This window comes from Zonotrichia leucophrys, chromosome Z (genome assembly GCF_028769735.1).
Source record: "Zonotrichia leucophrys gambelii isolate GWCS_2022_RI chromosome Z, RI_Zleu_2.0, whole genome shotgun sequence".
Lineage (NCBI taxonomy): Eukaryota > Metazoa > Chordata > Aves > Passeriformes > Passerellidae > Zonotrichia > Zonotrichia leucophrys.
In genome coordinates this window covers 38062850-38078791 of record NC_088200.1, presented here as the reverse complement: position 1 = coordinate 38078791, position 15942 = coordinate 38062850, and the positions used below count along the sequence as shown (strand labels likewise).

At 41.8% G+C, this 15942-nt stretch overlaps 1 protein-coding gene across 1 annotated transcript in view; it reads right to left on the bottom strand.

The window, feature by feature from the left end:
• Positions 1-295: 295 nt before the first annotated feature.
• Positions 296-15942, bottom strand: part of DMRT1 (doublesex and mab-3 related transcription factor 1) — a 58784-nt gene continuing 43137 nt past the window's right edge. The window contains exon 5 of the mRNA XM_064735583.1: positions 296-1091. Coding sequence (XP_064591653.1) covers positions 949-1091 — 143 coding nt within the window. The 3' untranslated portion in view covers positions 296-948. The remainder of the gene's footprint in view (positions 1092-15942) is intronic.

Here is a 15942-nt window from a genome sequence, read left to right as displayed (position 1 = left end):
AGTAAATTTCTGTGATATATCAGGATCAATCGATACCGCTATACGATTCAGCCTCAAGAAGTGATTTATAATGTCAAACCTATATAGGTAACTCCACATTATTCTCTCTAAAACCACTGGTGGATGAAATTAAGAGTAAGTGCATTTAATAAAAAACAAGATGGTCAGGTTATTGATTACAACAGATGGGGGTGAAATCAAATAGATGTTTTCAAAGCAGAGAGCGAAGAAAATACAAGTAATTTCTTTTTTTTTTTCTGTTTTAATACAGCTCACCAAATATACACACAAGAAAATTCAGTCATCAATAACATTTTTATTTCAGGTACAGCTGCAACTACAGAGAACAATGAATTTTTCTAGACTAGTATAATTTCAGATTGGCTTTGGTAACACGAGGAAAGAACACCATAGCCCATTTTTAACAAAATAACAAACGCCAAAACTCATGGCAACTCTTAAGGGACTTACTTACTTGCAGTTTAGACTGCAATCTAAGGCAAGGCACTCAACTGTAATATGCAAAGTATGTTAATTTGGCGACATGAGAAGAAAACTCCCAGACCAAGCAGCAGCGTTAGCCTGTAAGGAACCGTCAGGAAGACATAAACAGGATGATGTTTCCCGCAGATGAGTTATGGGCCCCTGCACGGGGAGGGGCCGGCACAGGGCTCCCGGTTATCTCGGCTCCCGCTGCCCGGAGCCCCTGCCCGCATTTCGGCGGCGCTCTCTCCGCCCCTGGCTCGGGCAGCACGATGCGCTGGCTCCGCGGCAGCACGATGCGCCAGCCGGCCCCGGCGGCCCCTGGGGAAGCTGGCGTCCCACCCCGCACCTGGGAAGAAGAAACCGAACACCCCCCGCCCGTCCCCGCAACCCCCAAAGAGAACAAGCAAACCGAGAACGCTGCTGCTGTACCGCCCTGCCCGGGCGAGGGCCGCCGCGCCGCCGCTACTCGCCGCCCTCCTGCACCGGGCTCATCGCGAAGTTGCCGGGCTGCGCGGGGGGCTCGCACTCCAGGTCCCCCTTGGTGCTCTCGCTGCTGCTCGACAGGCACCCCAGGCCGGAGTCCTGGCTGTTGGGCGGCGAAAACACTGCGAGTGAGGGGAAGAGAGAAAAAAAAACCACAGTGCCTGAGACATCCCCTGGCCCCGAGCAGAGGAGACTCACACAGATCTCCCCTCTCCGGGAAGAGGGGCGAGCTGTTCCCTCGTGCATGCTTAGGTGCTGGTCTCCCTCCCCCCGGCAAGGGGAACAGCGGGAGAAACGATGGGAGGAAAACAACTTCAGGTCTGGGGGCTGTATCCCTCCACCCAACAAGGAAGCTACCTGCCTACAGACCTAAGGCCCTGCCTCGGGCAGCACAAGGCTGAGGCCAAATATTATGAAATTTAAAAGTAATGCAGTGCTAGGAACAGTTGCAACGTTGCAATTTGCAGTAGATACAAAAACCAAGTAAAAGGGTCTCTGACCTTCCTAACCTTATACGAGTTGAGATCCACCCCCAACACTCCCTTCCTGCCTACCATGAATATAATTAAGGGGAAGCTGCAGTGGTAATTTCTCTCCTCATTAACTTCCTGATTGGTTTCAGGCTCAGGATTCCAGCAGCAGGCAGTTTGTCACCAATTCCAAATGGCCAATCGTTAATACTAATGTTTGTGTAGCTAACTGCCAGCATCTGCCACGGCTTCTTGTACAACAATAATAGTGAAAGGGTAACATTAGAGCTTCCCGTGTTAATTCAGATTCTGTTCATCAATAGGAAAATCTATGATGTAATTAGCAAAATGCATCAGTAGCTGAGGCAGTTGGAGGGAACTAAATCACAGAAGGAGCTCCATGAGCCCCTGACACCTTTATCATCAATACTATGTTCTGGATTTTACTGTTCAGTGGAAAGTATTACCAGCCTGTGGTCTTTTAAAAGAGAATATTGTTTACAGCCACTGCTTGTTTCTTAGAAGCCATGATGAATCTAGTACAACTGCACAAAAACAAGGAATATGGAGCTGAGGCTTAAACTCTGTCACTGAAATCACACCGCTGTGCCTAAGTGAGCTGCTCCTCCACACTTGAGCCCTGGGTGCTTTCAGACTGGGGAATTCTAGAAGTCCTGAAGTTCAATGAAAAAGATGAAGTCAGGCTTGACTTTGATAGCCAGTCAAGTTCAAGAGGATTCAAGGAAAGTAAACTGCACCACCTGGGTTTAGCCCACTTTTTCCTGAGAAAATTAGAAATACACTCTTACAAAACCACGAACATTCCATTTCTGTAGTATCCAGTGTTTCTGCAGTAACTTCCATTTACAGCTCAGCTTCCAAATTTGTCCTGTTTTTAAACACAACACTGGTTACAAAGAGATGGAAAAGACATGAAGTTGACATCACACACCATTTTCACCTACTTAACCCATGAGCAGACAAAATAGCCATTTCCATTACTTTCAGGGAGTTTTGACCATTTTTGATATTGCAGAACCTGACTCCTTGATTTAAGGCAAGTGTCTCCTTTGATGCATATAAGGGATGACTAAGGCTCTAACATCACTCTGCCAAAGCAGACCCTATTATTGTCTTTTAGAGCTCACATAAATTTTTTAACTCCAGGGAATGGGATATTAACCCTAGATTAGATTTTTTCCCAGCTAAAATGCAAAGAAAAGAACACAGTTCTTAGACATGAGGGAGTGACAAAGGTTTGAGTCAAGGTAACTTCGAATTGTTTTTATATATTCTGCAAATGCTAATTGTTTAATATCACAGAAAGAGGAATCTGGTCTGCAGCATCATGTACTCCTTTGCCATGTGGTCAAATGCACAGAACTGCCAAACAGGTCCCCAACTCCTCAGGAGGGAAACAACCAGTGCACTGATCTGCACTTAGAACAGGCTGGAACTGCACGTACATAACCTGCAGTTGGAAGGTTATGTACGTGCAGTTCCAGCCTGTTCTAAGTGGAACTTAGAACTGTTTAGATTTTTAATTTTTCTAGCTCACCAACCTTGATGCCAGTAAGTGCTTCAGAATCAGAAATGATCCTTATGGTTTCCAAGAATGTAACTCTCTTCTGCCATAAGAACACACCAGGAGATTCCTAATGGTGTGTTTCCTACCCTTCCTTTTTAGTGTTTAAGCAGGGTTGGTATCAGAGTCCAAGGAGAAATCGCATCTCTTCAGTGTCTGGATGAGGATACCACTTGTCTTTCCACTTCCTTCCTCTATTAAGTAATTTCATCATGGCCTAAGAGCTCCGAGGACTTGAAACAAGTCTAAACATGAAGATTACAGGAAGCAAGCAGAACAGAGAAACATTTCTTGTTCCTCTACAAGGGAAGCAACACAAACATCCTCACTGTATGGCCCAGTCTGCACCACACTCCTATGATCTCAAACACACATCATGCACTACTTCATGTGAGTATCTTGTTGGAGTGGCTCATGCTCTATTATGTAATGGCAGAGCAGAGATGCTCTGTAGGTCCACATGCCAATGTCTAATCACCTAACAGAAAATGCAGAATTATCACCTCTCCTACAGACCAGCTCCTCAATGGTAATTCACCGCTTTTAAGTTGTGCCTGCCAACAATTTCAGCTTTGGTAGGATATGGCACTAGGAATCATCTCCTTCTCCATAAAGTGCCTTGCATTATGTAGTACTGCAGCTGGCATCACCTCAACAGGGCTGCTGGCTCAAGGGCTCAGCTCTCCAGCTCTCAGAACATCATTCTGCTCTGATTTAGCAAAGCCCAAGGTGTGTGAAGGATTAGGACATGTTGTAAGGATTTTGCGTGTTCCTAGACTCCAGGACAAAAGTATGAGGGAAGTGACTGAGGTTAAAAGGGGATAACTTTTTGTTTAATCCCAAGTAGCCAATGGGCAAGAGGTTTATTTATTTCAAAGGATTTGTTAATACTTCTAAGCATGGATGTGCCTGAAGTGATGTAAAAGCCCGCTTTTAAATACTGACATCTATAAATCTCTGATCTCTGTAACCAAGTTTCAGAAAGTGTTGGGTTTTTTGGGGTTTTATTGGGTTGGTTTTTTAAAATTTATTTTCTAAACACAAAGAATCCAACAGATTCATCATGCTACAGTACAGATGTTAAAACCCTACCATAGCAAAACTGCCACTTTGTTTTTGTGGTATACTTTTTGAGCAACTCTATGTTAGTTTAGTATAGACCTGTGGAATGACACAGAGGACAACTTCTTTTGGTAGACAGACAACCAAATCTGTTTCTTAGCATCTCAAGTGGTGGCTCCTAAGTCTCCAAGTGAAGCTCCACCAATTTTTCCACTGACTTCCAAATTAATCAAAATTTTGCTTATTAGACAATTTGGGCTGTATACCCTGCTCTCTGAATATATGTAAGTGTATGTAATAAGAGCCACAAAGGTTTTAAAAACAACCTGGCACTACCAAGATTTACCTTGAGCAGGTAAGACTGCTACTTCTGCATCCAGACCTGGACTGCTTTATTGAACAGACCTCCACTGCAGTCAACAGCAACTGAAGCACTGCAGTCAACAGTAACTGAAGTCAAGCAAGGTGCAGTGAGTAGGTGCAATGCTGATAAAAAGTACAAGATACTCAGATTGGGACTTGTAGCTATAAAAAGGCAGCAAAAAGGAAATAAGCCATTCTGTTCCAGTGTTTTAATCATACAGCAATGAAATGTAGAAATTCCAAGTTCAAAGAAACAAAACCCATGTTCTTTTTGACTTAAGTATATGAGTTTCATCTGTTTGAGGCTTGTGGCTGATCCTCCCACAGTTGTTACAAAGCCCTTATCTGTGTAAATAACAGCACCAGAACTGGGTCTATGACAGTTTTTAAAGACCATTCCTTAATCTAATTAACTTTTACCCTTCGGAAAGCACCTGAATACTTTTGAGCCGTATGAATCTGAGAAAAATTCAGCTAATATCACACAGGAAAAGTAGTGAGAAGGGATCTCAACCACAGACACAAAACCTTATGTCTTCTGACACTGGTAACTACACTGTCTTTTTCCTTGAGTGATCCCCGAAATTCAGTGGACTGAAAAGATTAATACACTTTCAGTGATGTGAGAAATCAGAGTGACATTCATGCTTGGAAAGTATATATTTTCTTGAGTATACATTTAAAAAACAATCAAACTCTAAATAAGGAATAATTTGTAAGGATTTAAAACTGAGTGGTACAATTAATTTTTTTAATCTCTTTTACCTTTCTTAGGGAAAGTGAGTAATCACGTCAGGCCCACACACTGCTAAGCGTTATTCACTTCTTGTTGAATACTTGCACACAGCACAGCCACACATGTAAGATGGAGAACTAGATGCTACTGGCAGTTTGATGGCATGGGAATATCACTAAAGCATGCCTGAAGTTTTTGGCATTAGAGTTGAGAGGAACTGCTCTTCGTAGTACCTTCCCCTCCAAAACACTTTCCTTCTGCAAATACTACTGCTGCTGCAAGCAGCAACTTCCAGTCTAGGCTACAGAGATCCCACATAAAGGCTCCTGAAAACCAGACTGGCTGGGAAACACTGGAAGTCAAGGCAAGAAGCAAATCATGGTACCTGCAGACAGGGCAGAATAAGAGAAAATTGCCATCTCCTCAGGATGCCAATTCAAACCACTAGGAAACATAAAGGGTGGCTGGCCATGCTGGCTGACTTGGTGGCTTGGAAATAACCACAGGTCAAATTCAGTTTGAAAACACGGTGCTGTTTTCACCTAAGTCAACAGTACCCTATTACTCTCCTGCTCAGATTGTTGCCAAAAGGGCTGACTCTACCTCCCAGAATCAGGTCAAAAGCACCAAATCAACCAAACAAACCCCCAAAACAGTCAATGCTGCAAAATTAGCCACTAGGAACCAGAGAACTATCAGAATCCTCAGCTGCTGTCTCAGCAACGCAGAAGACGTACAAAAAAAAAGAGAATGGGAGAAAGCAAATTTTCCTGTTACGGAGAAAACATTAGAATGGCAGCAAGAGTGTCAAGGTCTGTCCTGATGTCACTGTAGATGATAAGATGGGCAAGATTAAATTCTCCTAACAGCTGCCTCTCACCTTTGGGAGTACTTAACCCTATGTTCTTGAACAAGGGCTCAACTCCTTAAGCAGAGTTAACTAACAAATGGTCAAAAAGAAAACCTACCTCTGTGATACCGCTCATGTGGTCCATTCCTGTGCTAATGCTCCATTTAAAAAGATGGAGGACTATTGACTTACACCAGGGTGCAAACTGCTCAAAAGCCAGCAGTGCAATGTGTTCAGTCTCACATCCTGGTACTTGGCCCCGTGCAGACCTAGACACCAACAGACAAGAGCCTGTGGGTCTGTGGGCTCCTATTACGCCCCAGAGAAGCTTCAAGAAGAGACAAACTTGAATCAGCTGTGTTTTCAAAATGTTCTTTGAACACAAAGATTCCAATTTTGTAAAGCCTCAGCAATGCCATGTTCCTGAAGGACATGTACACTTGGTGAATCCAAATATATATTATTTCTTTTGCTCGTACTTTGTATGAACTAAAGTAAAAAATCTCCAAATTGCTATCTTCTTCATAACATCTCTCTTGCTCAGGATGAAATGGTTCTTACTGAAAATTCCTGCCAACATCCACAAGTGCATAAATGCGCTATGCATTTCTGTGTTGACTGTCCTCCTCTGTCCTTTGGGCCTCACTACAGATCTGGACCAGGTGATAGCTTCCACAGGGATAAATCCTGGAAGCCCACTTGAAGCCAAGGGTTTCTGCTTGCTGCAGCTGGTCACCACAACACAGTGTGAGTGCAGACTTCTTCACAGCAGTATGATGTGCACCAGTGTGTAAGATGAGGAGGCTGATACTAAGCAATTTACAAGGGGAAAAAGAAAACTCAGCTTAAGAAAACCCTAATGGTTTTCTTAAAAATGAACTCCACATATTACTCTGATCAGCTGAAATGACTGTTCCTGCGACCAATCTGTAATGGACTCTTCTGTGCTGTCCACAATGCAAACTGACTTGCAAGAACACAGGAGTGATGATCCTTTCCTGCTTTGCAAACTATTACCACAACGGAAACTTGTCCAGTTCTAGAAATATATGTCTGTGGATATTTTCCTGCTAAAAAAAAAAGTTACAAGCGCAACAAACAGAGCTGCTTTTTGATGCAAAAATAAAAACAAGCCTAAGGATCTTGAAACAAACACACACTCCATCTGTGTCTCTTAACACAGGTGTAGTATTTCACTGCACTGTCCTTCTACCCCACTTAAACACCTACTCTTGTCACTAACATTAAGGCAATTAGGATTATCCTGGATGCCCACAGTAGGACACATTTATTGTGTATTTTCATTTAGCATTAATTTTTGGCATTAGGAACTGAGAATAAAAGGTAGAGATCTGAATAGAGATCTTTATTCAGTATGCTTTACTATGGATTATCGCAATTCTTTTCCAGTTCATGCTTGCAGTTTTAGCAACTAAGAAGGTAGGGCTATAACTGATGTAATTAGAAACCAGAAGCCAGAGAAAATATTATCCTGTTGACTCCCTCACCTCTGGTTTCAAATTCTTTTACAGTAATATGTGAAACAATCAAATAAGAATTTTCACTTCTCACCCTCTACCAGCTAGACAAACAGGTTGCTAAAATGGTACTTGAGAAGCTTAGGCTTTTTACTCAGACTTCAAAACATAGCCTGAAACTATACCAATCTTCTGTAAAGCAACTGCCCTTCCTGTTTGCATGCACGAACTGGAGCAGAGCAGTACTGATGGACCAGCATTCTGTGGCTAACTTGGTATCATTAAGCCAGTGCAGCAGGCTAGGAAAGGCATAGGATGAACAATCTCAGAAAACTTCAGGTGTGCTGAGATGAGTACCCTTGCTATGAGTGACTGAAAGGCGACACGCAGAATTCAGCTGATAGAAGCTCTCCTTGTTGGGCAGACATGAACTGTTACTTGCCTCTTGTGGATGTACTCACCCCAAGTGCTCACTCTAACGAGTCAGGTCCCAGCCAGGCACACCTCCACAGAAACCTCCCCAGTTTATATTCCACTGCCAGGAACCCTAATGGCTAGTCCTCTCAAAAAAGAAAGCATTCTTTTAATAATTTCAGAAAGATTTTGTGCTGGAAGACATGAAGCAAAATGTTCTCCAGCATCTCAACATAAAGCAGGCATCTCCCACTATTGGGTAACAAGGAAAAACAGGCATTTCTGTAGATCGTTTTTGAGTCATCTGTAAGTGAAAACATTCTGTACGATTACACATAAAGTATGACAACCTCAGCCACAGAAGAGCTGGGATGAAGTCACAGACTTGACCTATTTTCAACCTGGCAGTAAAACTACAAAAAAGGTGTCGTGATTTAATACAGAAAGTATCTCTCTTTTCCCTCCCTAGCATTCTCCAGTCCTTTATTTAATCCTTTGTGTTGTCCTGGGCACACAGTTGCACAGCAGTGCGGGGAATTATAATGAAGAATAGGTATTGTATTGCAGTACTGCAGAGATACACATGCTGCTCCTTCAGGCTGTAATTCTTGACTAGCAGACCTACTTTTGGAGATCCTTACTTCCCTCAGATATTCAGGGTCCACCAGAGAACCCAACAGTTTGCACTGCTGTACTCTGTTTTTGAAAAACAGAAACCAGGCCACCAACAAACCATTTAAAGATTCAAGATTAGAGAACAGCCACAGGAACATAGGAGTCAGCACTGATTTCCAGCAAAGGAAGATTTAAAAAGTGACTGTGAAGTATAGAGGGTATTTGGACATCTGACACAAACTGAGGAGCAGCAAAGAATCTCAGAGGAATGAAGTTATTTGCTTTATCATGTAACAAGACTGTGACAAAGCTGGGACCTTCCATCTCTCTCTTCCTGGAAGTCAGATACTGCTTCTCTGTTCCACACACAAGACTGGAGACTGATTCTCCATCAAAAAAGATGTTCCTGGTGTGTTATACTCAGAAGCCTGACAAAAGACAGGCAGCATTGAGAAAAAAATGATCTTCAAATCCACTCTTCAGATTGTTTTTCTTAGAGTAATCAAATTCTAACAAGATTAAAATGCAAACATATCAATAATTTCTCATGAGAAATATATAACTATCTTATCAGCTGCTGGTGCACAGGTCTAAGTTTCTATTTTGAGCACTTTATCCTGCCAGGACTGGTTTTGCATGAAATTGCTATGTTATGGGAGGGCCAGAGTTTTGGAAATCCCTAGAGTGTCCCACTACTGGGCACAGTAGCAAGGCAGGTCTTGGCACCCCACATGTCTCTCCTGTGTGGCAATTTTCTGAAGCCAGATCCATGAAGTGAATTGTTATTACAGAGGTTTGTTTGGTTTGGTTTTTTATTTTTCCATGAAAAGAGAACAAACCATTCCACAAATCAGAGTCACAAGAGGCCACAAAACCATGTGAATGGCCATCAAGCAATGGCCATCAATGGCTTTGAAAGCAAGGCAAGAACAGCAATGGACTGCCTACAACTTCAAATCTTAGACAGGAATCATAAAATAGTTTGGTTGGAGGGGATCTTTATGCTATCCAGTTCAACTCCCTTGCAGTGAGAAGAGACATCTCAAACAAGATCATGTAGCTCAGAGTTCATTCAACCTGACTTTGAAGGTTCCCGTGAATGTTCCCACTTGTGAACTTTCCGGACAACCCGTGCCAGTATTTTATCACCATCATAGTAAAAATTTTCTCCCAGTATCTAGTCTGAACTTACTCTCTAGTTTAAAGTCATCATTCCTTCTCCTATATACTAAAAAGCTAGTCATGCCCTTATCAGCCCCCTCCAACTACTGAAAGGCCCCAGTAATGTCTCCCTGGAGTCTCTTCTCCAGGCTCAAAATGGACTCACCATTCTTGTGAGACTGTTGAGGAAAGAAAGCCAGCTGACTCCTCTGTTTGTTCTGTTCTAAGTTTGCAGAAATACTTGATTTCAGCAAAAACAGTAAGTGGGTTAGATTTTTCCAAAGCAAAAGTTTCCATCAGAACAATTTCCAGCCAGCTCTAAAGAAGAGAACATGGTATTTTCTCTTGGCACCCTTGAGTTCCCTCAGGCACAATTACGTCACTTCATGCTAATTTTGTGGAGACTGATTACTGTCCATCTCCTCTGAGTTGTGCATCTTCTCCTGTGCTGATGACACAGGCTTTTCCATTCACCCCAAACACCACCTAACCAGCAAATAATGCCACACTGAGGTGACTGAACAGGCAAAAGGCCTTTTTGTGGGATGACTGCTGACACTGAGGGTGCAGATGGAGATAGGAACTGCTTCCTGTTTCAAGGGAAGACCTCACAGGCAACATTTATCTCCTGGACCAAACGGAGACAGCTAGGGAATCCCATCTCCTGGGGCATATGCTTCTGGGCGTCACTACAATATGGCTGCCTTTCTTTTTTAAGATATATGTATTTCAAACCTGTCCACACAGGAAGTTCCTTGTGAATAATTACCTTAGAAGCATCAATTGTCCTATCTAAAAATGCACTGCCATTTGCAACAGCTGAGGCAACAAAAAGTTTTTTAAAAAACTTTAATGGTTAATTTTAAAGGAAAGAGTACACTCGAGACTCAGGATAATGTTACCAAGTAGCAGAGTATGTGGAGACACAAAAGGCACATAGTTTCTCCCTTGTGTAGCTGCACTAAACCAAAGAAACAGGATTCCAAGAGCTTTAATAATCACATAAAACCTTTCAGTATTCAGCACAGCAATCCAAATACAACATTATTTTGGCCGAATGTCTCTCCACTCTTGGGTCAGAAAGGCTGTTAATCTTCACTAGTGTATCAGGAACAAAAGAAATAGTTTGCACCAAACCAAGACTAGCCATGTAAATGTAAATGTTAATTCTGGTCACTTCTCTTCATATATCATCATTGCTAATGACAATTTATAAAATAAGAATGAAATCCATGCCCGGGATCATCACTCCTAATGCTCAAAGTGTAATCACATAGTTAATAATCATATACTCAGCTCTTTCAGGTTTAACAATTTAATTTTAAAGAGCACTGTCTCAGTGCAACAGTGCTATATTATGCAGCTTACTTTTTTTTTTTTTTTTGACATAATTTGCAAGCTTTTGGAAGTCAAGAGGTTATTAAACTATCTGTCAAAAACACTAGGTCTAATGCAAGTGATCTGTTATGCTAAATACAATATATTTTCAACTTGCAAACAGTTTAATTTACTTTTAAAATTCTCTTATAAATAATTCAACTGTCTCTGCTGGAAAGGGAAAAGACAAAGATCTGCAACTTGTACCACACTTGCAAAAGGAGCAGGAGAGGTTCGTCATGGACTTCAGCATGAGCAACACTATATCACAGTCACCTTTGACTGTGCCCAAAATTGAGTAAGTGGAAAGAAAGAAAAAAACCTTATCACTTACATCTTACATTAAAATGAATCTGTAATTTAAAAAGCCCAGAAGGCTTTAAAGTGACCTAGTATTACCATGGCATTACCATTTTTAATATTAGCTTTCATCTGGATGCAAGTTCAGCAGATCTGCAATGAAGTGGTTCAACGAGTATTGATGAAATAAACAGCACAAGATGGGTATGTGCAGAGTAAAAATGTTGCTACTTGTTTTAAAGTGAGATTTATTCCCCCCAAAGTTTAGGAACCTTGCTGCATTAACTCACAATACTTGAGTAAATAGGGACAAAAACAGAACACAAAACATTTTTGAGGTAGTCAAGTAAGTTAAATGAAGTTTCACACAACATTAGGCTTAAGACAGATCCGTAGTGTTGTATTTATATTCATTTCCATGAACACAATACAAGTAATGCTGAGTTGCGTGCCATCAGCTGGAGGGCATGGGCCATGTCTAATGATGCCGCTGGTGCTGCCAGGTGCATCTCCACAGGTCCAATGATGTCCTACAGCTCACTTGGTGATGTCCACCTGGTGGGAACATCAACCCACCAGCAGCCAGCATTTTCTTCCGGATCATGATGGCAGCAGCCTTGCTAGGAATGATCAAAACTCCTCTGAGATCACACTGGCTACAGTCTACATGCTGCAGAGCCTGCCAGTAGGGCCCAAAAGCCTTGGCTGTGTTAGTTTCCTTCGAGGGTACTAGGCCTCTTGTGCCATCTTTCCATACTAACACTGGAATGGGAGCAAGTCTAGCCAACAAGTTTCAACACGCACTTCCCTGCCCTTGCCTGGCACTCTCTGAAGTCCAGATAGCGATAGTGGCAGGGAAGTTCAAAAACATTTAAATAGATAAACAGAAATTCAGCATTTTATTCTTGTCATCCAGTGTAAAGAAAACTTTAAGGCAGGTCTCTGGGCCCAATCCAGACCCTGGTGGCTGTATCAGACTGCCCACCTCCAAGGAAATCACTCCAACGCTCCATCTCAGTTGATTTCAATAGTGCTGAATGCAGCTCTGGTCAGTAAGAAGGTGGTTTGACACTCCAAGGGCAAACAGGATGAAGGTAAGTGAAAACTGGAGCTCATCCTCTCCTGCATCATACAGCCCTGCTGCAACCCACCATGGACATGCGGCAGTGAAGGGAGTCAAGAGCACAGGCTGCAAGGAGCTTGCACAACACAGTAACTCTGTACGTGGTGCTGTTCAGGGTCAAAGCAGGGGTTCTTCCCTCTCTTGAAAGACAGGGAAGGCAGTCCTACTCTACACACACACAGCAGTTGATGGCAGAAGGACAAGCAGATGAAATGGTCCAGGTTGGAAAGTTAAGAGTCACAGTTGCAGAGGTCAGCTCCACAGCTGAGAAGGGACAGTTTGTTTTCAAACTGCAGGCCAACCCTCTCCTTTGAGCCTTTTTAACTACAATTAGGCAGTTGCATATTCATTTCAGGTAGTCCCAGGGAACTAACGTACCCACCTGACAGGAACACACCACATGCCTCTTAACAAGCCAGTGTTATTTCACTCCAATGCAGACTCTGTTTGCACAAACCTGCATGCAGCGTTTATGCCTTTGGAAAACTTAGAGACTCAATTCACAAAATTAAAGATCCTGAAAGCACTTGGGATTCAGGGAAGGACTGAGGCAAGATGTGTTGATAGACACAGCTTTACAAATTACAAGTTCATATTTATCCAAGGGAGGAAACAGCACAATCTAACATGAGTGAAGTCTTGATTTAGAGTAATCAGAAAAATTTATACTACAGTTATGGATACAGCTATCTCAAATCTGCCTCAAAACTGAAATTTATCAAAATGTGCTTCATAAACCCAAAAGCCAATACAAAAAGTCACTAAAACAGTGTAAAAGCAGTTGTTCCAGGGTGGGAAAACGGAACCCTCCACGCAGTGACTGCAATTGCTCAGAGACGGAACTTGAAAAGCAAAATTATTTATAAACAAATGGGAGAGAGATGTCATTGATTTTTCTTTTCCTTTTATGTCCAGAAAGGAAACAAAACTACTGGCCAACTGGACTTGGAACATTCTTTTACTTTCAGCAGTCTAATACATGATTAATACTATGCTTGGAATAAATAAGCAACCTACACATAGCATAGTGGGTGTGATTTAGACCTCAGACAAATCTTCAACTTGAGAAATCTAATTGATTTAACAGGTACTGTGAGATAAACATCAGGCATAGAGCTTTGAAACTGGCACTGTAAAATTATGAAAAAGCAGGGAATAAATGCAAATATGTAAATGCCAATGTTAAAGAAGAAACTAAATTAAAATTGTTTGGTTTATTTCAATAAGAACTACAGTGAATACTCTATAACCTGGCTCCTATTTTTGCCTCATCACTTAATAAAATGAATCCCCAAAATTAGGTCTTCAATTCCCCACATAATTCAAAACCAATCTCAAGACTTGTCAGACTTTAAAGAAAAACTTATTTCAAAAATAAGCACTCCCCCCAGTCCCATCAAACATTTTTAAGGGAGCTGTAATCCACACACAGAGGCCTTCAGCTTTTCCTCCATCAGCCTGTGGGTACCAAGTGCAGAACCTTTAGTAGCAGAGGTGGGGGCACACTGTAGGGAAGGGTAGGAGCTGCTGGCATTTGCTGCACACACCACTGTGTGTGTGCTGTGACACAACAGGAATGTGCTCAGCAAAAGGCAATCAGTGAATAACCACCCTAGTGGAAACCACCAGGTCGCTTCGGTCTTCTCCTCAGAACACCAACAGCACTAAACAGGTAGAACATGGACACTCTCCTAATTACAGAGAGTAGAGCTGAGCCTCTCTCCTATTCTAATTATTCACAATCAGCATTAATATTTATATAAGGTCATAATTTACACGTGGAAGCAGCGAGGGAAAGCAAATACTTTTATGCACACAAAACAAGTTCACAGGCTTTGCAGCAGTATAGCATTACAAGTCTGGTACTTTTCCATTTTTCCGGTGCAGGAACATTTGTCTTGTTCTTTGTGTGTTCTCAGTACTGCAGACTACCAGATGTCACAAGCAGAAGCAGCTGTAACACTGGCATGTCTGATCTACTTCAACAAGTTTGGAAGAAATGAAATGTAATATATTATAGCCTATTTATGTCTGCAACAATTACCCTTCAAAACCCGAAGGAGAGCAATGTAATTGAAGGTACATGCCTTCTTCCCTGCAGAAACCTCAAACAGCCTCAGGCAAGAGCCAATACAGATGTAGTACAAGGCATTAAGAGTGTTGGATGCTGTAGCTAGCAATTATCCTGGTATTTAAACAAATCTATCGCTCATCAGGAAAGCGTTTAGTGCAGTAGTCAGAGCGAGACAGGCTGACAGGAGCACAGCTACTTAACTGTCCCCTCCAGCGATTACACTTTCTCAGACTGAGAGTCATGTCAAATTAAACAACTACACATTGACTTTTCACTTCTATAAACATTAAGGTATGATTGACAATTCTTGGATGCTATAAGGTAGTCATTATAACCACCAAGGGTACTGTTAGCTAATTTGTAGCGCAGGCTTTTTCCCTATTCTGAGCAATTTCTGCATCTTTACAGTGCCCTATAGATAACATCTGCTTTGGCTTTTTGCAGGGTCACCATAATAAAAGGTCATTGCCACCATGAGACCTTTGTGACAAAAGGTGACCTTTTGTCACTTTCATGTGACAAAATAATATACAATTAAGTGACTTGACCTAGTCTACAAAGTAGCATTTTTTTCTCTTAGTCCTGGCCCACACTTAACCATTTAACTCAAATTTGGAGATGTCTGGACAGCAGCAATTGGATGCTAACACTGCAGTAAATATTGTTAATGTGGCATCTGGAATATTTTTTCTAATTTCTACCCTAAGTCATGGAGATCTCTTTGGTCTACGTAAACAGACACTAAAAGAGGAAGGAATCACCGGGCAGAATGCGAAATTAAATTATAAGCTCTACAGAAGTGTTCTGAGTATGGTATTCATAAAGACCTCAAGCTTCCTGAGGCCATTACAACACCCCTATGACAGGGCACCACTTACTAATATCTGAAGGTTGCAGTGTAGTAAAGTTACTAGAAATTGAGCAGATACATAAAGCAGTCAAGGTTGTGAAGAAATACACACCCCTTTGATTTTATATGCAACACTGTGCTGCCTGGAACCACTATGATATAAATGACAGCTTTACTATCTATCCCACTAATTCAAGCCACAAAAGTAATGGTGTCCAAACTTTCCCCTCCCAAAATAAAAGGAGTAAAAAAACCCACATAAATAATACTTTACACTTTTACCACCACTGCTGTCACCTTCTGCCCATCCTCTACACTCCATCCTCCCTAAGAAACCTCACCAGATTTGTAAAACCCTCTGGTAAAGAAGTAGATGGGATCAATACTGTATCATTACGCTAATTATGAATATAAGCAAGACTAGAATGCTATTGGTAAACCTGGAAGCCTCTATACTTACATGATTAGTGAATCTGAAGCTTTACCTTTATTTTGGCTGCAGCAGACTAGAAGAT